General features: G+C 42.1%; 1 protein-coding gene across 4 annotated transcripts in view; it reads right to left on the minus strand.

The window, feature by feature from the left end:
* Window positions 1–10,246: 10,246 nt before the first annotated feature.
* Window positions 10,247–23,128, minus strand: part of NFKBIZ (NFKB inhibitor zeta) — a 32,637-nt gene continuing 19,755 nt past the window's right edge. Inside the window, exons 1-12 of one of the 4 annotated variants that reach the window (XM_001099425.5) lie at window positions 21,009–21,412; window positions 18,739–18,878; window positions 18,199–18,229; window positions 17,982–18,085; window positions 17,105–17,880; window positions 16,301–16,406; window positions 15,782–15,928; window positions 15,528–15,591; window positions 15,069–15,238; window positions 14,086–14,196; window positions 13,790–13,957; window positions 10,247–11,933 (exon numbers count right to left, since the gene is read on the minus strand). In XM_001099425.5, the coding sequence (XP_001099425.4) occupies window positions 11,880–11,933; window positions 13,790–13,957; window positions 14,086–14,196; window positions 15,069–15,238; window positions 15,528–15,591; window positions 15,782–15,928; window positions 16,301–16,406; window positions 17,105–17,880; window positions 17,982–18,085; window positions 18,199–18,229; window positions 18,739–18,878; window positions 21,009–21,297 (2,160 nt within the window). In that variant the 5' untranslated portion in view covers window positions 21,298–21,412 and the 3' untranslated portion in view covers window positions 10,247–11,879. Of the gene's footprint in view, window positions 11,934–13,542; window positions 13,958–14,085; window positions 14,197–15,068; window positions 15,239–15,527; window positions 15,592–15,781; window positions 15,929–16,300; window positions 16,407–17,104; window positions 17,881–17,981; window positions 18,086–18,198; window positions 18,230–18,738; window positions 18,879–21,008; window positions 21,413–23,128 lie in introns of those variants that run through there. The other 3 variants (XM_077993989.1, XM_015129699.3, XM_077993988.1) reach the window with 3 other exon arrangements.

Consider the following 23,128-nt stretch of genomic DNA (forward strand, 5'->3'; position numbering starts at 1 on the left):
CGGACTGTATGATTCTGTTTAAATGAGGTTCTTGAAGAGGCAAAAACTAATCTACAATGATATAATAGAAATCAGATCAATAGCTGTGTGGAAGGAGAGATTGACAACAAACGGGCATGAAGGAAATTTCTGGGATGTCAAAAATGTTCTGTATCTTGATTGGGTGGTGGTTACATAGGTGTATACATTTGTTAAACTGTACACTTAAAATTTATGCATTAATTACACCTCGCAAAGTTGATTTTTAAAAGAACACTTGCATAATCCTTTAAATTAGGAGCCTTATTATCTTCACCATCATTCTTTAATGAGTCATTCGGCAATAAATTTTATAAGGAACGAGTTATTTACGAATCACGCAAAGGCACCCCAAATGAATGTCTAATCATTCGTTCATTTCTGTGTGCACGGCTGGAGAAATAGATGCCGGTTAAACCAATAAAACCCCTGCCCATCATCTGTGATCCTAGGCTGCAGAAGAAACTGTAATGTAAGTTCTCATCTTAGTTCCAAGAGCTCTTGACAACTGCTTGCTGACCAGTCTCTGAAGTGAGTATGTCTATTTATTTTAAACAAGTTGTACCATCTGAAATCTTGGCTGCTGCAGAGCTAAGGGGTTCTTTCCCTACAACAGGGTTCCCCAACTCCCCAGCCATGAACGGGTACCAGAGATGGGCGAGCCAGCATTACCGCCTGAGCTCCTCCTCTTGTCAGATCAGCCTCGGGCATTAGATTCTCATAGAAGCGTGAACCCTATTGTGAACTGCGCATGCGAGGAATCTAGGTTGCATCCTCCTTATGTGAATCTAATGCCTGATGATCTGAGGTGGAACGGTTTCATTCCGAAATCATCTGCTCACCCACACCCCATCGATGGAAAAGTTGTCTTCCATGAAACTGGTCCCTGGTGCCAAAAAGGTTGGAGACCACTGCCCTACAAAATATGCCCCACTCTTACAGTAGAGGTAAATGGCTAGAGTATGGCAACACAGTAAGCTGATGCTAATACTGGTCAGATATGCTGTCCTAATCACCTTCCCCTGCTCCAGGACCCTTTTATAGATTCTTTTGAAAACACTGGCAATAGGGAAGCTAAACTTTCCTTGAAATTTTCCAGGCTGGGCACGGTGGCTCATGCCTGTAATCCCAGCACTTTGGGAGGCCAAGGCAGGTGGATCATGAGGTCAGGAGTTCAAGATCAGCCTGGCCAACATGGTGAAACCCCATCTCTACTAAAAACCACAAAAATTAGCCAGGCGTGGTGGCACGCACCTGTAGTTCCGGCTACTTGGGAGGCTGAGGCACAAGACTCGCTTGAACCCGGGGGTGGAGGTTGCAGCAAGCCACGATCATGTCACTGCACTCCAGCCTGGGTGACAGGGTGAGACTCCATCTCAAAAAAAAAAAAGAAAGAAAGAAAGAAAAAAAAGAAATTTTCTTATCTGGAATGGGGAAGTGATGGACAAAAGTGAGGTATCATAAATTAAAGACACTGCTAGCCTGTGTAATGACCACACATCCTAAGACGAGTGCCCCCATTTATTGGAAAACTTCTCTTGCTGATTTGGAACCTTAATTAAAATAGCAAGAAATGTATAAAATTGCACTATAAGCTCAAATCCTATGTTATATATTGTATTCACTTTCTATTGCTGTGTAACAAATTACTCCTAAATTTAGCAGCTCAGAACTCCACCCATGTGTTATCTCACAGTTCGGCAGGTCAGAGTCTGGGCGGGGTTGGCTTGACTCTCTGCGTGGAGTAACACAACGCCAAACTCAAACACCTGTCACCAGGGCTGGGCTCTTATCTGGAGGCTCTGAGCAAGAATCTGCTTCTAAGCTTAATCAGGTTGTTGGCAGAAGTCAATTCCTTGTGGATGTAGGACTGATATTCCATTTTCTGTTTTCATATTTAAAAACTACCTGCATTCCTTGGTTCATTGCTCCCTTGCTCCATCCTCAAAGCCAGTAATTGTGGGTTGAGTCCTTCTCAGGCTTGGAATCTCTAGGATTTCCTCTTCCGCCTCCAGCCAAAGAAAACGCTCCGCTTTTAAAGGGCCCATGTGATTAGATGAGTAGTTTCCCTATCTTAAGGTCAGCTGGTTAATAATTACTTTATTTACATTTGCAAAATCACTTTTGCAATGTAACCTAACAGAATCACAGAAGTAACACCTGGGGCAAAGGACCATCTTAGAATTCTGCCTAGATTCCAATACTAGAGTCTATCCAGCACCACTCACCTTCTTTGTGTCCTCAAAAATACCACTAACTCAGGCATCTTAAAGTTGTATTTAAAAAGTAAATGCTGCAGTAGCACACACCTGTAATCTCAGCACTTTGGAAGGCTGAGAAGGGAGCATTGCTTGAGGCCAGGAGTCTGGCCTGGGAAATATAGTGAGACCCCCATCTTTACAACAAAAATAAATTAGCCAGGCATGGTAGTGTGAATCTGTAGTCCCAGCTACTTAGGAGGCTGAAGAGGGAGAATCACTTGACCCCAGTAGGTCAAAGCAGCAGTGAGCTATGATCATGCACTGCACCCCAGCCTGGATGAGAGTGTGAAAAAGAGAGGGGAGGGGAGAGGGAGGGGAGAGGGAGGGGAGAGGGAGGGGGGAGGGGGGCAGAATGAAAGGAAAGAAAGAGAGAGAAGGAAGGAAGGAGGAGGGAGAGAGGGAAGGAAGGAGGGAAGGAAGAAAGGAAGGAAGGAAGGAAGGAAGGAAGGAAGGAAGGAAGGAAGGAAGGAAGGAAGGAAGGAAGGAGGGAGGGAGGGAGGGAGGGAAGGAAGGAAGGAAGGAAGGAAGGAAGGAAGGAAGGAGGGAAGGAAGGAAGGGAGAAGGGAAGGAAGGAAGGAAGGAAGGAAGGAAGGAAGGAAGGAAGGAAGGAAGGAAGGAAGGGAGAGAGAAGGGTAGGAAGGAAGGATAAAGGGAAGGAAGAAAGGAAGAGAAAATGCTGCTAGTCAGTGATTCATAGCTCACTTTCCTGATTGCAATAATTAAGTCTGGAATATGACAGAAAATACCAGATAATGAAAGTTAGAGGAATTGTGTTTTAATCCCAGGAGTTCAGGGAAGAGAGCAGTCAGTATGAGCTAGAAAAAGTTTAATAGAGAAAGTGGCACTCAAGCAGGGCTTTCTAGGATGCACAGAATTTGGGGAGGTGAGGACATGACAAGAGACAGGAATAAACAGAGCATCAGCTGATACAGTGAAGAGACCCACCTGATAGCCCACTGGGGAAAAATGAGATGAGATTAGACAGGCAGGGTCAAGCTAAGGTCAACATACCTTTGTAAACCAGGACAAAAGTTTGCATCTGATTCAACAGGCAGCACTGAGCCTTTGAAAAACTTTCTGTTTCTTTAACAGTATGCCAAGTGGTGGAAATTTTTTGATTGGTAAGAAAAGCAGGAAGATTGGAGGAAAACTAATTAGAAAGCTATTTATTGGGGACACAAGTTACTTATCTATTAGCGATTTTTACTGACAATCTATAAAGCTTGGCGTGGGCTTTAACTTATTCTAGAAAAAAATGTGGGGCGAAAGAAGAAACAAAAATGGCAAAATGTTTATAATTGATGAAACTTCATGATAGATATATGTGTTCAATATACTATTCTGCCTACTTGTGTGTTTGAATGTTTCCATAATAAAAAGTCAGGTTTCTAAGTCTATTGTGGTAATCCAAGAATAAAGTCTTGAAAACCTATATGTGGGTGGTGGCAGAGAAGATAGAAAAAAATATTTTAACAGACTTTTTTTATCTACGCTATTAACTGATTAACAGACATTTTGACCTTGATAACAGATTTGGTATAACTTTAGCTGAGGAAAGAAACAAAATTGATTGATTTATATAGACAGGGAAATAGAATAATGAGAAACTTGTCAATTGTCTATAAATCCTGCACTTTAAATGATGTACCTCATTAGCCTGTATGATTAGAATGTGTGTAGAAATTAATAACCTGTGTAAATTAAACTTCTGTCTATACATCTTATTACACCACATTGGCGTGATCATGGATGGCTCACTGCAGCCCGGAACTCCTGGACCCAAAGAGTCCTCCCGTTTCAGCCTCCAAGTAGCAGACGCTACAGGCATGTGCCACCACACCTGGCTAAAAATGTAACTTTTAAAAAAATTTTCCAGGAATATTTTGGGTAGAGGCACCATCCAAATGCTTACTTGTTTTCCCAAATCATATATTTTGAATTTTCCTTACATATGTATAAGAAGTTACACCAGACAAAATTGCTATCCTGAAGACGACCAATTCTTCCATATCTGTGAATGCCTAAAAAGGAGAACTTTTTGAAAATTTGAAAGTCTTCTGGAAGGAATACTTCTTGGGAGCAAAAAGAAAAGGATACCTTTTTTAAAGACAAAAGAAAAGTGACATCTAACGTGGAAAAAAAAAAAAAAAAAAAAAAAAAACTCTGGCTCCCATTCAGAAAAGCAGACTCACAGCGGACACACTCCCACTGAGGCAAACACCAAAACTAACCCTCGAGTGCTGGAATAAAAGAGCAGTTCGCCTCCAGAGCAGTCCACACCTGGGGCTTCCACAAAGGCCAGTCGGGAAGTACCCTACAGTCTTATGCAATCACTCGAAATTAAAGTCCTGCCTGAGAGATGTTCGGCTGCAAATAGGGAGAGCAGGCCATGTGAATTAAGATACCATGAATTGATAAAAATAAATAGTAATTTGAAACTTAAGCCCCAGATCGATTAAGGTAAGGAATCTAGTATTGTTTCACAATCTGAAATTTGTCCCGATTGTCAAGCCTACAGGAACTACGCTGATCCAACAGGTAAACACATGCTGGATCCAGCTACCAAGTTTCCAGAGCTGCTGACATCTTTATTTCTGGAGCAAGAGCCAGAATCCTATCATTTAAAAAGATAATATCTAGACTTCAAACAGTCTATTTCAATTTAGTTTTAGCAAAGTGGAATCAACTGTTATTGTATGAAACTGGATTTGACCCTTGACTTTTAAACGTTTGCAGTTCTCCGTGACTAACTACTCTACTGTTACTCATTACGAGATCAGATGCTGTAAAGCACAGGAATTTAATTTGATTTGGGATCATGTTGCTTCTCACACGGGCAGCTCTCGGTAGCGTGATCCGAGGTGAAGAGCAGCAGATTCATTCACATGTGTACCAGAGAGCAAAATGACGAGCGATAATCATAAAAGCTTTGCTGGAAGTTTAACATACTAAAAGCTCTTTTAATCATTATCATAATTTTTGAGTTACAGCTCGATAAATATTTTTGTTTCTCTTAAAGTTTATCAGTGGTAAATGAGTTGCCTGGTCAGTGTTTAGTATTATAGCTAACAAATGAAATGGAGATATTTCACCATACATTAGATGAATAATAATATGTAAAAGGTACTCATAGATTCTGAAGACAGGCTATATATAGGATTGCTCAGAAAGAAATACTCATAAGTTCTAGAGATCTGTTGTACAACATTGTCCCTATTATTGTACACTTTACAATTTCTTAGGAAAATAGAATGTTCTTACCATGATAAAATAATTTTTTAAAAAAGGAAATATTAATCTTACTCGTTTTTTAAGAGAAATAATGGTAACAGAAATTATTATAAATCCTCTTTCCTGGTGTAGTAAGTTTTAAGTTAAGGCCGCCCAAAAGATATGTCCACATCCTAATCCTCAGAACCTGTGAATGTGACTTCATTTGGAAAAATGGTCTTTGTACAATTAAGAATATTGAGGCTGGGCATGGTGGCTCATGCTTATAATCCCAGCACTTTGGGAGGCCAAGGTGGGCAGATCACTTGAGGTCAGGAGTTTGAGAGCGCCGTGGCCAAAATGGTGAAACCTTGTCTTTACTAAAAATACAAAAATTAGCTGGACATGGTGGAGCACGCTTGTAATCCCAGCAACTTGGGAGGCTGAGGCTGGAGGATTGCTTGAACCCGGGAGGCACAGGTTGCAGTGAACTGAGATTGTGCCACTGCACTCCAGCCTGGGTGACAGAGAGAGACTCTGTCTCAAAAACAAAAAACAAAAAACAAAAACAAAAAAAAAAGGCCAAGCGCCGTGGCTCACGCCTGTAATCCCAACACTTTGGGAGGCCGAGGTGGGCGGATCATCTGAGGCCAGGAGTTCGAGACCAGCCTGACCAACATGGTGAAACCCCATCTCTACTAAAATAGAAAATTAGCCAGGTGTGGTGGTGCATGCGGGTAATCCCAGCTACTCAGGAGGCTGAGGAAGGAGACTCGCTTGAATCCAGGAGATGGAGGTTGTAGTGAGTTGAGATGGCACCATTGCACTCCAGCCTGGGCAAGAAGAGCGAAACTATTCCTCAAAAAAATAAAATAAAATAAAATAAAATTGAGACGAGGTCATCCTGGAGTACTCATGTGGCCCCTAAATTCAGTGGTGAGAGTCCTTGTAAGAGATATACAGAGAGGAGGCACAGGGAGAAGAGGAGAAGGCCATGTGGAGATGGAGCAGACACTGGAGTTATATTGCCACAAGGCAAGGAACACCTGGAGTCACTAGAAGCTGGACTAGAAGGCACAAATTCCACCAGGAGCCTTTGGAAGGCACACGTTTCTGCCAACACCTTGGTTTCAGAATTCTGGCCTCCAGAACTGCGACAAAATGAATTTCTCTTAGTTAAGCCACCAAGTCTGTGGTTGTTATACAGTCCTGGGAAACTAACATACTTGAGAAACTTACACTAGAATCACCTTAGAAAAGTGATTTCTGAAATCAGGAAAAAAAGAAATAAGGCGACTCATGATTGTATCTTCAAAGCTAGTTTCTATACCATAGGATCCAACGTGCCTGGCACACGGCACACCATCAGTTGCTACTTCATCCCCATATGCATTCCAGCAACCCCATTCTGTTACCACCACATGGCTACTGCCCAACCCCAGCTACTCTCCAAAGTCTGCATTTCCAAATTAATTTAGACTAAAACTGCACTAGAATCACCACATATAACCTGCCAGAAACCTGAAAACCCGAGAGGTTCTGATTCAGGAAGCCTGGGGTGGGGCCGAGGTATCTGCATGTTTAACAAGCTTCACATAAGATACCACTGTCCACCAAAGACTGAAACCTCGAACCCAGGGCACTCAGCAGCTGCACTCTCTCATCCCCAAACCCTCTTGGGCTGATAGGCAAGGGGAATGGTGTGATGGAGAGAGCAGGGACCACAGGCCAGAGGACAAGGAGTACAAAGAAGAAAGCAAGACACATTTTGAGAGGAATCTACAATCAGTCAGGCTTGATGGCTCACGCCTGTAATCCCAGCACTTTGGGAGGCTGAGGTGGGCGGATCACTTGAGGCCAGGAGTTCGAGACCAGCCTGGCCAACATGGTGAAACCCCATCTCTATTAAAAATACAGAAACATTAGCCAGGTGTGGTGGTGCGTGCCTGTAATTTCAGCTACTCAGGAGGCTGAGGCACAAGAATTGCTTGAACCTGGGAGGTGGAGACTGAGTGAGCCAAGATCTTGCCACTGACTCCAGCCTGGGCAACAGAGCAAGACTCCATCTCAAAAAAGCAAACACACAAACAAACAAAAACAACCAATCTTACCCCTCCTAGAAATGTGCCACCCATGCAATGTTCCTGGGTCTGCACAGACTCCAAAGGCTTGAAGCATAAAAGTACTGGATTAAGTCATAAACTGTATGTGAATAATAAAAATATTTGTAGACTGAAGAATAAATATGCCAAGAAAAAAAATTTTTACAAAGTCTTGAAATTAAATTCAATTTAGGAACTATTTATTGAATGTCTACAATGTGTCAGATACTGTGCTAGGTGCAGGGCCTCTGGTGACTAATAGGGCAGTGTCTCCCCTTCTCTCAAGGATTAATCCAGGGCATCAGCAGGTATAGCCAAAACCTAGTAGCATGGTTACAAGTATTCTCAAACTTTGTACCCAGGCCTGATCTCAGAGGTACCATCACAAACTTAGCCAGTGACTGAAGCTGATTTCTCTCTGAGGTCATATTCAATACAGAACAACTGAGGTTATCAGAAAATGGAAGTTAGTGGCCGTATGTTTAAGTTGACATTTGTTAAAAGTCAGAGACGTTTGAGGAAATTTTCCTGCCCTGATTAAGCAAAAATATAGAAAGGATATTAAATGTTACTGATTTGACTAACAAATTGAGCTGGAAGATTTGGTCTCTGACTCTTGTAGGGATTTCTTAGTCAATATCAAACTACAGCACTAACATTAGTCCTTTGTGGGGTTTTTTGTTTGTTGGTTTGTTTGTTTGTTTTGAGAAGGAGTCTCACTTTGACGCCTAGGCTGGAGTGCAGTGGCACGATCTCAGCTCACTGCAAGCTCTGCCTCCCGGGTTCATGCCATTCTCCTGCCTCAGCCTCCGAGTAGCTGGGACTACAGGCGCCCGCCACCACGCCCGGCTAATTTTTCGTATTTTTAGTAGAGACGGGGTTTCACCGTGTTAGCCAGGATGGTCTCGATCTCCTGACCTCATGATCCGCCTGCCTCAGCCTCCCAAAGTGCTGGGATCACAGGCGTGAGCCACTGCACCCGGCATTAGCCCTTTGTAAAGACAGACTGCCCGATTTATTTTCTTTAATGAGTCCAACTATGCCCATGCCCATTTTCATTAACATATCATCCATGTCACTGTGAAATCATGTGGCAGAATTAAATTCAGAACCATGGTAGTCAATAATTCATTAGTAATTAATAGTATAACTCTGGCTCAAAACATCACCTCCCCCAACACAATCAGTGACTCTAAGTAGGACTGGCATACATTGGTTCACTCATTTAACCAATATTTTATGAACCATTTCCACGTGCCAGGCACTGTGCTAGGCACTGAAGTTACAGCAATGAGCACAGTCTTGGCTTCTGTGAGGCTTTAAGATATATTCAATCAAGAGCCATTTCCCATATTCCTGTGGCAGATATCACGAATCAATCACAGCAACCTCTCCTGACAAGCACCTACGAGCCCAAGGATCTTTCTCAACTTGATACTCGAGAATATTACCAGAGGTGGAACACAAGATGAATTTTATTGGCCACTCCAGAGTCTAACTAACTACATTAAAATCACCTGCTATTCCCACAGACAACTACGCTTTGGTTCATACTGTTTGTTTCTTTCACCTGCCTCTCCTCCCTTTATATGAACATCCAAATCAACTATTCAGAAGATACAGTTCAAATGCTCTACCTTGAATCCTCCCCAGTCAGAAAGAAATTATTCCTCCTGAATCTCTGTACTTCCTTTTTCAATACTATCTAACATAGTCTGCATAGTAAAATAAATGCCATGTAAGGTATCTCTCACGTAAATATCTTAAGGCTAAGAAATGTCTTATATGTCTCAGCCTCAAATTATTTACATCTTTGCGCGCGTGCACGCACACACACACACACATACTTGCTAGATACTGGTTCAACTATGAGAGAATTTGAGATTAAGAGAATATAGAAGCTCACTTGGGTAAAGCTCACTGGACAGCTATATTCAGTGGGAGTACATCATTTCTGCTGTTCTGGTTAACAGGTTGCATTTGCAAAGCAAATTATTCTAAAGATTTTGTTATATGAAAGAAGAAAAATATTTGATGTGCAGAAATGAAACTAGAGTGGATTCTTGTGAGTCATGGTCTTCTGAAGGTAGTAAAGCCCCAAATATTGTACATAGCATTTGTGTGTATACATATATTTGCATTTTTCCAGGGAAAGGATTCATAGCTTTCACCAGATTCTCAAAACAGGCTATAAGAACTAGAATATATGTGCAGTAATTGTAATGACATACTGACAGATATTGACGTGTTTGTTCTCACACGTCAAAATGGCTTGCTGGCAAAGGGAAGAACCTTTCCCAGGTTTCCATTTCTCTAAGGATGATCCTGGTCATCTCCAAACTGTTTTTCCTATGATTCCCTGCTCCCACTTAGTTGTTTTTTTTTTTTTTTTTAGCATCTAAACATCTGAATGATTGACAGCATCTATTAAACTTCCATGATAATTTCAAAACCTAACACACTTCTACTAGTAAACTTAGCAAATAGATTTTGATGTTAAATCTTGTATACTTTCAGGAAACATGTTATCCAAAAAACCCAAATTAACACATATTAACTCACTCAAAGGCATTTAAAATCATCAATAGTACTTTTTTCTATCTAGGGAAATATAAATAAGGCACTAGGAAAAGAAAATGCATGTAAGACATATAATATTAGTGAATTAGTTTATTTAAAACCATCAGTTTTTCCAACATGAATGGACTGGTTCATATCACACCATATTTAGAGATACAAGGTGATTATAACTAATGTGTCTACAAGACATACTGGGTCAAACAATGTGATCAATCCAAAGGGTATCTTTTAAAAAGAAGTTAAGTACTCAGCTGCAAACATAAGTTAGTCACAAATGAGATTTTTTTTTAAAAAAAAGGTTTTTAATGAGTCAAATTTATTACAAAAACTTAGTGTGTGTAATCATAGCCAAATGCATTCCTCAGGCATGCCAGTGGCAAGCAAAAGAATGTTAATAGAATGTTATTAAAAAATAAAACTTTTTCTGAATGATACGTGTGAAACATCGCGGCACATTGTCATCATCTGACAACAGAAAACAGAGCAGGAAGACACGTTTCAATATTGACTTTTTGTTGTTTCTATAAATGTAAAAAAACCAAAAATTTCAACAGAACACGTAAATCAGAAATTCTAGAGAGTAAGCCATAAAGAGGTGTTCTCTTCCATGCAATTGCCAGCCGGGCACGGTGGCTCACCCCTGTAATCCCAGCATTTTGGGAGGGTAAAGCAGGCAGATGGCATGAGCTCAGGAGTTCAAGACCAACCTGGGCAAGGTGGCAAGATCCTGCCTCTACAAAAAATAAAATTAGCCAGGTGTGGTGGCGCACACCTGTAGTCACGGCTACTCAGGAGGCTGAGGTGGGAGGATCACTTGAGTCCAGGTCAAGCCTGAAGTGAGTCAAGATCATGCCACTGCACGCCAGCCTGGGTGCCAGAGCAAGACCCTGTCTCGGGAAGGTAAAAAAGCATGCAATTCCCTACAAATAATGTCTAATTTCAATGCATGAGAAAAAGCATCTTTACAATTCAAATATATCTTTCAGCCAACAGAGGAACAACTCCATAACTCCCCATCTGCTTTATCTACAAAGACTTAGTGATTACACAATAAAAACTCCTTGGAATTGTAAAATAAATTTTAAATAGCAACAATTCACTTGTTCTTTTCTATTTTACTGACTTATACATTTTCAAATATGACCATGTTAATGACCAAGTATGTACAATATTTTAAGGACAAAAATAACAATTATATACAGTTTGCAAAGATCAAATTCTAACCATGGACACCTTTCTTCTAGTCCAATGACTGAAGCCTGTCCAGTGCCAGTAACTCCCAGGGACTGCATAAGGCCAAATGAAGCCTCAATGCTGTATTTACCTTTTTCCTTTCACATGCTTTCATTTTTCTTAAAGAAACATTTACAATGTACCTGCTTTGAAAATATTAACAATGTTTTGTGCCACAGATCAAAGTCCTTGCCTACTCACAAGCTACTGTTAATTGAAGGCAATGTTACCACTCAGATCAAATTCATATGTCTAGATCCCAGATACCTGGGTATGAAATATGCGAATCTGCCAAGAGAAATTAGATATTTCTCTTTTCTTTTAATATAACCCACTATATAATAGTGAACTAAATATGTTTGTTTCATAGAAACAACTTACATTTGCCAATATGAGGCAAATGGTCTATGTACAGATATATCAGGACTGCCTAACTGACAGTGAGTGTTGCTAGCCAGGCTCCAAGCTAATGGAGCTAATACGGTGGAGCTCTCTGCTGAATGGACTTCCCCTTCAGGATACGTCGGATCTGGAAGAGAAACAAATAAAATCTGTGAGGTTTATTTCTTATGGCCAACGCAATGTTATTTCCTTCTGAGTTTCATTCCTTTCTTATACAATCTACACTACTCCTATTAACTTGTAAGTATATGAAGAAATACACACAATACTTCTCAAGATTTTGAGGTGACTCTTAAAAATACTAAACTTTTAAAGCTTATTTCAGATCTCCTATAATAATCTTTGGGTCCAAGAAAGTAAAACATCTCCATTAAAAATTATCTGAAGTTGAAAATCTCCATAAACTTAAATAACACCTATATTCTTTTCCTAATTTTTAGTCTTGCTATTTGTGAGAACATTTAATATAAGGCAGTAATTAAGGCAAATTATAACATCTCGCTTATCTTGAAGTCAGCCTCAACTAACAGGAACACAAAACCCACATTTTATGACACACACACACAAGTAAATCCTTAATACCATTCGAGCCAAAACAGCTGCCATGATATCCAAGTATTAAAGCATCTACACATAACTTCATGGATCACAGAGAAGATCCCAGCTCATTCAGAGTGGTTCATTTTATAACCCAGTCTGATACATTTTATTTTCTATCTCTCAGCCTCCAGCAGATACGAAGCAACAATTTAGAAGAAAGGAGATTGGGGTAGGCGATACAACTGATAGCTGCTAGAAGGAAACATATGATCACAGTACGACGATAAAAGCCAGGGAAAAGACCCCCTACCTGCCCAACACACACAAAATACCAAAGCAAAAAGGAGATAATCTGAGAATATTTAATGAAGAGCTAAATGGCTTAATACCTCAATAATCCCTGAGAGCATAGTTATATGACTGCATACCACAAACAGTGAAGTAGAAGCAAATACTGGGCTTAGGACTCTGCCTTTTTACAAGTTAATGATGGTCCTTGGAACCTCTCTGAATATCAGTTTTCTCAGTTGAAACTTGAAAGTTGCAAAGTTCTTTTAACTATTAAAATATACATGAAAACTCTTTACAAACTATTGAAAGATTCTTTCTAAATTACACAGAGCTCTCTACATAGGGGCTGCTATAACATTATGGTCATAATGACAGCTCAGAATCAAAGAAAAAGCTAAACGGCATTCCACATATTTTATTTTGTGATTAGTAAAGTATGTAATGACCTACCCACAGCCACAATCCCCCTCATTCCCTCCAGGAAAAGAGTTCTATCAAAAACATTTTAAGTTCTTAAAAGAATAAGTTCTTATTATCTAAAAAGTTTACTCATGAAACTATTCAATCCTCAATGATAACATATAACCATATTTGATGAATAAAGCATTAATTCTGTTTAAAGTGTAAAGTATTTCTAGGCTTGAAATTACATAATTTTTGCATTTTTGGTTCAGTATCACTTCGTAGACAGAAATAATTCTAACTATTGATGTTCACTGAGCTCTTCTTACTCTGTACCTGGGACTACTGTCAGCACTCCACATATAACAACTCATTTAATATCCACAATATTTGAAGGCTCATACCTTAAAAGACTAAGATTCTCTTTCCTTGGTATCTGCAGGAACCTTGGTACCTTCTCTTTCCGCACCTTAAACCATTCTGACTTACTCTAACCCTAAGTCTGTGTCACAGAATACTACCTGACCTCTAACCATTTTGAGTCTATGGATAAACCCTCAGATTTCTTAATTGCTCTGTTTCCAAAGCAAGAGGAACACCAAAATGCTATGATGGCTACCGTGAGACACAGACACTGATAGAGCCCACCTAAAGAGCAACAGCTGGCCTCTGCCCTGCACAGCCTAATCTCCCTTTATGTTTCAGACTGGAGTGCCAAAAAGTACTTCCTCTCCCTCCTGTGCCTCTCACCTGTTCTCCCACAGGGCCATCGGGAACCAAATGCACTGGCTGTTCGTTCTCCAAGTTCCGAGTACTTGGGTCGGCTCCCTTCCTCATCAACAGACGGACGGCATCTAATTGTGTCAGCCGGTACTGCAGGCTGGCAGCAACATGGAGGGCAGTGTTGCCATTGTAAGCCTGAAGATAAAACGAAATACCAGACATCAGGAAGGGGGAAATTTCATGAAAGGAGCTCAAAAACTTTGAGAAGGTATACAGAAGGCCATTCCCACTCTGGTGTGGTTATTAAAGCTTTCTAAAAGTACCTTTGCATTCACAAAAGACAGGCAACTGGGCAGCTCCAAAAAGAGGCGAATGAGTTCCAGATTTGCTTCTTCAGCTGCCAAATGCAGGGCTGTGCGGCCACTTTTGCGATCCTTGTCAAAGGCAAGAGGGAGACAAAAAAAAAAAAAAAGAAAATCCAGATACCATGCCTTGGAATACACTTTTCACCCAGTCTCTTGAATGTCTGATTCGGCTTCAGAGACTCACTTTGAATGCTCCCTTCTCCACAATGCCTTGCTTAATCCCAAGCTAAAGGGAATCTTTTATTTCCCTTAAATTTCCTATTAATTTGCCTGTATGCCTCTTATCACAATGTATCTTTTTATACAGAGTGGCCATAAAATGTAGAAAAATAAATGATATTTTTAAATCCTATGTCGTAACATATCAGTAAACCATGTATTATGTATTCACCTGCATTTCCGGACTTGGTAGCCTCCCTGCAGAGTCATATTTAGCTGTATCTCTCACCTCTTTGACTAGACAGTAAACCTCAAGGGTCCAAACGGTTTATGACTTAGGCAATTTTCCCCACATATTCAGTGAATAAAACCAAATTTTAAAAGAATATTTTCCAGCGTAAAAACAGAAGATGAATTCCACATCCCACAACAATGAAGAAACCCTTACAAAAAGCACTACCTTTATTCTCAGTGTAGGAAAACGGAAGCCAAAATGACAATATCAATTTTAGGCATTTTCTTTTCCTTTCAAAGACTAATTTATTTTACACCTAAATGACCTTTTGGATAATAATCCACAGATTCAAAGCAAATCAAAAAAACACATGAAACGATCTGTTAAAATCTGGGCTTCTTAACCACCCCATACATTGCTACTCACACCATTAATTTCAAAAAAAAAAAAAGGAAGTCTGAATCTGTACTTGGAAGCAAGGTCTTTTGCTCTTCTGCTATAACCAGCTTCTCCCCTACCCCATCTTAAACCTTTTCTTTGAATTTACCTTCGCTTCCACCGCTGCTCCCATTTGAATTAGGCACTTAATGGTATCAACCAGACTCTTATTCTTCAGTAAAAGCTCCTGAACTTCAGGTGAATGAGGCTGTTGATTTCTCTGGAGTTCATGGACCACAGCATTGTGGGCTATGACTGCACAATGAAGGGGAGTCAGGCCTAGAAGAAAAGTATAATCAAGCAGTGGTCGAGCATCCCATCAGGTCTTTTGGTCCTTCTATAACGACAAAAGTTGAGGATGGCCTCTAACTTAACCTACAAATGGGCTTCACAAGAACTAGTAAAGCAATCTGAATATAGTCCCTTTGTTGGGTCTCAGTGCTAATTTTATCTACAGAATATTTTAGCTTTAATTACCTTCCTTCTTAGCATGATACTTAGTACCCTTAGACCTTATGGGTCCCCCTCTCTAAGTGGCTCTCAATCTAATAAAGTTTCAGTTGCTTACCATCATAGTTAGTTGCCTCAAGATCCACAAACTGATTACTTCCCACTGCTCCCTTCTGAATCGCCTGCAGATTTTAAAAACAGACATCTGTTAGCAACACAAGCTGCACATATACCTAACTATTAGAATCCCCAAGAAATGAGTAAGTTAACTCAAAATAGATTATTGCAATAGGCAACCTATATCCAACTTCTAATATCCAACTGTATCTCTCTGGCCTTGCAATGATGGAAGCCTGGTCTGCTGCCTCTTACCTGAAGCACCTGGCAGTGGCCCTTCTCAGCACAGACATGCAGAGGTGTTCTTCCCCAGCAGTCTGTGGTGTTCACCTGCGCCCCGAGGTTCACCAGATCCTGCACAATGAGATGCTGATTGGCAGCCACTGCCACCTGAAAGGCACTCTGTGGATATCCAGAGGAAAAAAGGTATTTTAAACATACAATGTTATCATAACAAGGAATATGAAACTAAACTATGACTGAGGGAAAAACCCACATAGAGAAAATAAATCCTTTGAATAAGCAATCAAATACTGTAAGACAAGGAAACTAAAGTAAGCCGAGGGTGTGGCTTTATTACACTCAGTGTTTGGTCAAATAGCTACAAAGTTAATAACTTCAAGGTTGATGATAGCAAAAAGTCAACATCTCAAAGTTAATATTAACTAAACTCTCTTGATGTTGAGCTCTAAGATGATCTACACATAAGGCTGGTCATCATTCACTTCACCATGACCCCCTCTTTGCCATTTCAGACTCTGTCAAGGTCCTCACCTGTCCATTGTGCTCCTTAATATCCAGCATGTGAAGTGCATTCATCTTTCTTGCTAGAACATAGGAAAGTGCTCTTCTCCCTTGGGCAACAGCAATATGAAGGAACCTGGGGAACATAGAAAGGAAAAGGGGTGAATTATTTCTGATTTCACTAAGTTGTTCTTTTGAAAAAAAAATCTTCCTTTAGCCCCCTTTTTATATATTGGTACACTCAAATGAAACATTACAAAGCATAATTTGTCTTTTCTGCTACATTGATGATACACCCCAGTTGGAACAGGATGGGTTAGGCTATCAGAAATAAGAAAAAGAAGAATGTCAAGCACCATGCTCATCACCTTACATTTATTATTTTTAATACTCATAAAGTCCCTATACAAGAGGTATTATCATTTTACATCTCCAGGAACTGAGACATAAAGAGGTTAAATAACTTGCCCAAGGCCACAAAGGCATCAGGACAGATTAAGATCAATCTGCAAACCAACTCACAGTTTATCCCTAATCATGATCTAATTGTTTCTGTTCTACAGTCTACGCTGGTCTTCCAAACCCAATTATTCAAGATGACACAGATATTTTTATGATTTAGAACAGGTTATTTGTTCAGCCAAAAAATTTCTTTGAAGGAAAACCCTTTCTTGACATATTAGCTATCACTGCGTGGCGGTTTCTATCTATACTAGTCATCTTGGTTAGCCAACCACTAAGGTATACCTTGGTATACCCTAGAAAAATTCTATGCTTACTAGTCCAACAAGTGTGGCTTACCTAATTAAGAACACGAGATAAAAGGATACTCACGTGTCACCATCTGCATCCTTTGAAAGAAACTGGTCTTGGGAAACATTTGCCAATTTGCTTTCTTCCTGCTCCACTTGCCACTGAAAAAATGATTTCCCTAACTGTGTGGTATTCATTGGATTTCCAGGGATGTTTGGGAATGGCAGGGAAGTGTGTGAAGCGTCAGAGGCCATCTCGGGCCCCGCCATGGCCTCACAGAGGCTGTCGGGCGTCATGCTGAAGCTGTGCAGGTGAGCATCATTCTGCTGCCGAACACTGGAGGAAGTCGGAACGGGATTAGCAATATTCTCAGATTCCCTTTCATTATTAAGAAAGGAAACTAAGCTTTCGTTCGGGCAAAACGGTGATTCTTGACCATCAAAGAGGTTTGGTTCGTAAGTGGGGGACTGGGGAGGTCTGGAGAAAGGACTGTATTCCAGAGTTGGCTTGTGGGTATAGTGCGGCTGCTGCTCTACATGCTGGTTCTGTGGAGAATACTGGTACAGGGAAGCCTGGTCTATCACTTGTGGGGGGCTGTTGACTTGGAATGGCTGGTATTTCTGAGGTGGAGAAAAGACCTGTCCTCCATGGAAGTCTTGACACTGCTCTGCAGGGGAGCTCTGAGGGACCACCACGGGGTTCAACCAGCTAACTTGAACTGTGTTCAGGGAAACGGGGCTGCATTCATTCTTAATGTTGATGATGTTCTGAAGCAGATCAGCACTGCTGTCCTGTTTGGGTTCACTGTGATGAACATCTTCCATGCTCTCCCCGGGCGTTGGTGTTTGAGGTGGTGTCTGGAAAGAAGTAAAATGCAACTTGCACACTCACTTCCTTCTAAAATTATCCCAGGAATAATTTCCAAAGGATAGTCAGAGGAAAATGGTAAGATACTTACCAAAAATTGGGAATGCAACAGAGCTGGCCTTTTGCAAGCTGGTCCATCAGAGAACAAATCGGGCCCTTTCCTTTTCCCACCATATGATACTGTGTTCTTCCATTCTGTACCCAAAGGAATACAGCCTCTGTGATCATCTTATACATGTTACCCGTAATTACACTCTATGATTTGACTCTAAAGCCCCGAAAAAATTACGAATACAAGTAACTCTTACCTCTGAACTGTTCTATGTTCACACCTTGTGTCTATAAAAGAAAAAAGTTTCCAATTTAGTGTATACAAAATGACTTCCTCTTAATATACATCAATAAGTAAGCTTATCTCTAACACCCCTTATATCTTACCATAAATCTCTGATACGGTTTTTCTATCAATATTTATTTTCTATGTCAATTTTTATTCTATCTTGCAACTTCCTCATTTTCACTTTCACCTTAGCTCAACGGAGGTCAAGATGAAATTAATAAGAGCATGTGATTTTTCCCTTCTAGTTAAAAAGTTCCATTTCGGTTGAGTCCCTGAACTTGCCTTCATTTATTTATTTATTTAAGTTTCTCTTGCCCACCTACCAGGTGTCTGGCACTGGGCTCAGGAGGATACAACAGACCAAATATGGTCTCTGTCCTATGGACTCTGTCATCTATGAAAAATTTCAAGTAACTTACTTGATGACTGGACCTAGGCCATCATAACAACCTTGACAGACTAACCCCTCCCCACCACTCTACACTCAAAACAGAAAAATAGATGTCACCTTAAAATCCTCCACAGCTTGGCCAGAGCCCTTCTGTTTATGACTTCGGATGTGCAACAGGAGTTCCTTCACCGAGTTCTTCACCCGAACACCTTGAAAAGGGCCTCTCTGCTGCCTGCCAACCCCCATATGGGGCTCAACTGTTCAAAAGAAAACAAAACATATTCCTGGTTAAATATCTTCACAGACATAAACGTTACTAATCCCAAAAGTATAGCTGTTGCCTAATGTATAAAGTCCCCAAGCAGCAGATTGCAAAACATTTCCAACTTGCTCTGGTCAATCATTGTGAGTCCCGAGCTCTGCTCAAGGCTCCTAAGTTGCCTGATACCTTTCTCTACTGGGTACCCTAAGAAATTAAAGCTCATAAAAACGTGGTCAAGGATCCTCAGAACCAAGAGGCAAACCCAAATGAAGCCTCTCTATCTTTCAGCTCTAACCACCCATGAGAATGGATCACCGATTTTGCCATCCTGACTCTCATAGATCTATAATTATTCTTGACTTTGGAAAAACCTTGGGGAGCAAGTGATAAATGATGCACTTTTAGCTTTTTAAACCATTGGTTTTATGATCACATAGAAATTTTAAAGTCTATCAATTCCGCTTCCCCAAGAAGGCACAAAACAACTTCTTTCAAAGATCTCAATGTACCAAAACCTGACAATTAACAATGTCTTAGATTCATGTCTTATTATTTCCTTCAATTCAACCGTGCCAAAAAAAAAAAGCTGCTTAAATTAACTGAGCTTAAACACATTTCTACATATGCAAACAGGATTTCCCCTCACTGACTGTTTTTGGACTTACTTACACAGGTCTTCTAAGTAAAAAGGAAATATGCTTGTTTCACTTTTAAATTCTGAAATACACTTTAGCATTTAGTATAGAAGTACAGTACACCTCTTCTGATCACTATTATGTCACAACCTCTTAGTATGTGTGTTCAACATAAATTCACAAAAAGTCAGGAAATGAATAATTCAGCCACTCCATCGAGTGTAGAAAAAATAAGGTGGGGCAAGAAACAACGCATAATTTGAACATAGGTATCTATCATAAATATGTGAGATAAATAGTTCAATGATAGGGTAAGTGAAACATGAGTTGGCTTTAAGTTTAGGGATTTCAAAAGATACCAGAATTGCCAGAATCTAACACAGCATTTTTCTGGAATGACAGCAGTTAATAATCCAACGTCACAGAGATTAAAAAAAAAAATGCAGTTTCAGAAATCCCCTGTGGCCGTGTGGTAAACCAAGCGACTAGCAAAACAGTTTCAGCCAGATGAAGGCCAAATGGGGAAGAAAAGGTCCTAAACACATTCTTTCTGGATCTGCTACACAGTGGTTTAAATCACTTTTCACATGATTTTAAATGACTTAAAATGAAAATGAGAAATCACTTTTTAAAATAAATGACAACCAAAACAGGAGTGGCTAAGAGCGGGAAACACCGGAAAGAGATGTTCTTTAAAACCATGCTGATTAGACTCTCAACGGTTCAATTATCGAGGCGTTTTTCTAGCCTACCCACAGGGGCATCCTGTTTTCCCCCAAATTATGCAACTTGGTTCACTAAGAAAGGAAACCAATTCGCAGCCAACGAAAGATAACATAACGTCTTTCTCTGCTAGAGATGGCTTATCCGTTTTTTTTTTTAAGGCATACAGAACAAAAATAAGACCTCAGAAATTCTGGGCAGACTTCCGAAACTCGCCAAACTAAAGGCATAACTTGAGTTGGTTTTCAGCCCTGCTTCACCTTAATAACAGCAGTTTTCTTTTCTTTGACGGTCAAGTATTTTTACTTAAAACTTCCATAAATACTGACGAAGAAATAAGTCATGACCTTTAACGCAATCCCCAAACCCTTATCCTCTGCTACAGCTTTTCACTAAAATAGTCACAAGAAGAAAATTACACCTACATCAGACCCCAAATCTCATCACACTATATTAATTATAACTCAACAAAGCTGCTTCTTAGAGAGTGAGCGATCTCCTGGTCACTCGCCCGGCAGTCAGAGCTCGGCTGCGCGGTTTCCGAAGCCCCGAGGCCCGCAAGAGGGCGCCGGTACAGCCGGCCGCCGAAGGGCGTGTAGATCTGGCAGGCGTCCGGCCCGGGCAAGGCGGGGAAGGGTAACTGATGGCTAAGGTGCGTACGTTCTAGCTCTAAGGAGGGCGCAGGGGCCACCCTCCATCTGGGGAGTCTTCCAACCTCCCAGGGCGTGCGCGCCCCGAGAACGCAGCGGTGCGGGGCCGGCTGGTACCTGGCTGGCGCTCGGAGCGGGCGCCGCCTCTCGGCCGGGACTCCACGGCGCCGCAGGAGGATACAGACGAGGCGGAGGAGAAGTCCGAGGAGTCGGAGCCGGGAGAGCCGGGCGCCGAGGGGCCCGAGGCCGAGCAGCTAGCGTCGCAGGCGCCCGGGGCGGCGGCGGGCGGCGACGCGCCGTAGAAGTAGCCCAGGTTGAGTGGGCTGGTCATGAGGCCGCAGCCGCCCGCCGCGTCCCGCAGCCCCTCTCCGCCGCGGCTGTCGTCCAGCAGCTTGTCCACAATCATGCTCCCAGGCTGGGCGCTCGGGGACCCCGACACCTGCGCCACCGGCTCGCTGCGCGCGGTTGCCTCCCGGGCGAGCTCGGAGAACTGTCGGCGGGCGGATAGCGCGGGCGGGTACGGGCGCGGCGCGGGGCTGCCAGGGTATTTAACCGGCCCCCGAGCTCGCCGACCTCCCCGGCGCCCGGCCCGGCCATTGGCGGTGCCCGGGCCGCCTCCCAGCCCCTCCTCCGGATGCGGCCGATTTCCAGTAAAATGTACAGGATGAGGCAATGCGCCCTCCGCCCTCGCCCCGCCCGCCCGGCTCCGCCCAGATCGACCGGTTGTTTTCCTGCCCTTCACCTGGAAACCCCGACAAGGCGCGGCCTCCCGCCTCCTGCCTCTCGCCTCCCGCATTCCACCTCCCGCCTGCGGGACCCCGACCCTCGCCCGGGCCAGTCCTGCCCTCTAGGCCCCCGCCGGGCCTGGGCGCCCGGGGAGAGGGCGCGCGGCGCAGGGCTGGGCCTGCAGAGGGAGGCGGGAGTCAGCGGTGGGAACCGGTCGGCCTGGTTCTTGGGGCCTGGCAAGTCCGGAAGGAGCGCGCCCCTCACCCCTCTGCCTGCCCTGGCGCGGCGAGCTGTTAGCCCAGTTAACGCATCTCTGGAAGGTTCTTAAGGGCCTGTCTCCTTGGGCGCCCCAGCGTAGCCTCCCTTCTCAAACAGCGTTTGTCGACGTTTTTAGGCAACATCCCGAATTGAAAGAGATGTTGGAGCATTTTTATGTTCTCAAATTATCTTCTGGGACGCAAATAATTTTTTAGGTGCAGCCATGAATAAAAAGTAATGCCACACTTCTGTATCCTTCAATACTAGAACAAAGCCATCTTAGCAAAATAATTAATACATAAACATATAGGTGTCTAGATGTAATTTTTTAAATTCTGCATAGCTTTACATTGCATCTGATAAACTAACACAGTAATTTGGACTTTTCCTGTCTTGAATACTTTTTTCCAATGGATTTAAACAACTATTTGTTCAAGTCCAACTAGCAAAAAATGCAGGAATGATAAGGTTAAGTACACACATGCTATGTTAAAAGAAACCGATTATGATTAAATAACACGAGGGATACAAAGTTCAGTGAGCCACCTAAAAAGAGAAACAACAGGTCTGGTAGAGGAAAAAGGAGGTCAGAAGGAAAATCTTTGCAGGGGTGGTGGCATTTAAGATAGGTCCTAAAGGATGGGGGGGGCATGGGGCCCACAGCATTTACAGAAAGAACAAGAGCAAAGAATTAAGGAGAGGGTTCATATTACAGTGTACAGTCCCCTTTTACGATTGTCAGAAGACGATGACATTAAACATAAAAGGTAACTTGGTGCCTTTGGGTGGAGCACCTCCAGCAGCTGAGACACTGGAATTTTATTTAATAAACATTGAGAAAACATGAATTTTAGGTAAGCAAAATTAATCTGCAAGCAGTTGAGAGAAGATGAGGAATCCAGAGGCCATTAGGATCCACTGCAGTAGCCCAGGAGAGAAATGACTGGGCACTGGGGCAGATACAGTGGGAAAGGAGAAAGTAAATGGAAAGAAAGCAGAGCTGGGCAGCATTGCTAGGGCAGAACCCACAGGTCTGGCTCTTTTGGAGGTGGGGAGCAATGAAAGGGTCCCCAGTCAGGCCATGGCTTGGAGCCATGACCAGGTGAACAGGGCCACCAGCTCCAGATCACAAGGAAAACACCAGAGCAGAATGTTAGGGTTTTAGGAGGGAGGGAGGGACACCATGAGTTTGGATTGTTACTCAGTATTAGTAGGTGGTATAAGACCCTGGTGGGGACAGGTCCAAAGTAAAT

This window comes from Macaca mulatta, chromosome 2, assembly GCF_049350105.2.
Source record: "Macaca mulatta isolate MMU2019108-1 chromosome 2, T2T-MMU8v2.0, whole genome shotgun sequence".
Taxonomy (NCBI): Eukaryota; Metazoa; Chordata; class Mammalia; order Primates; family Cercopithecidae; genus Macaca; species Macaca mulatta.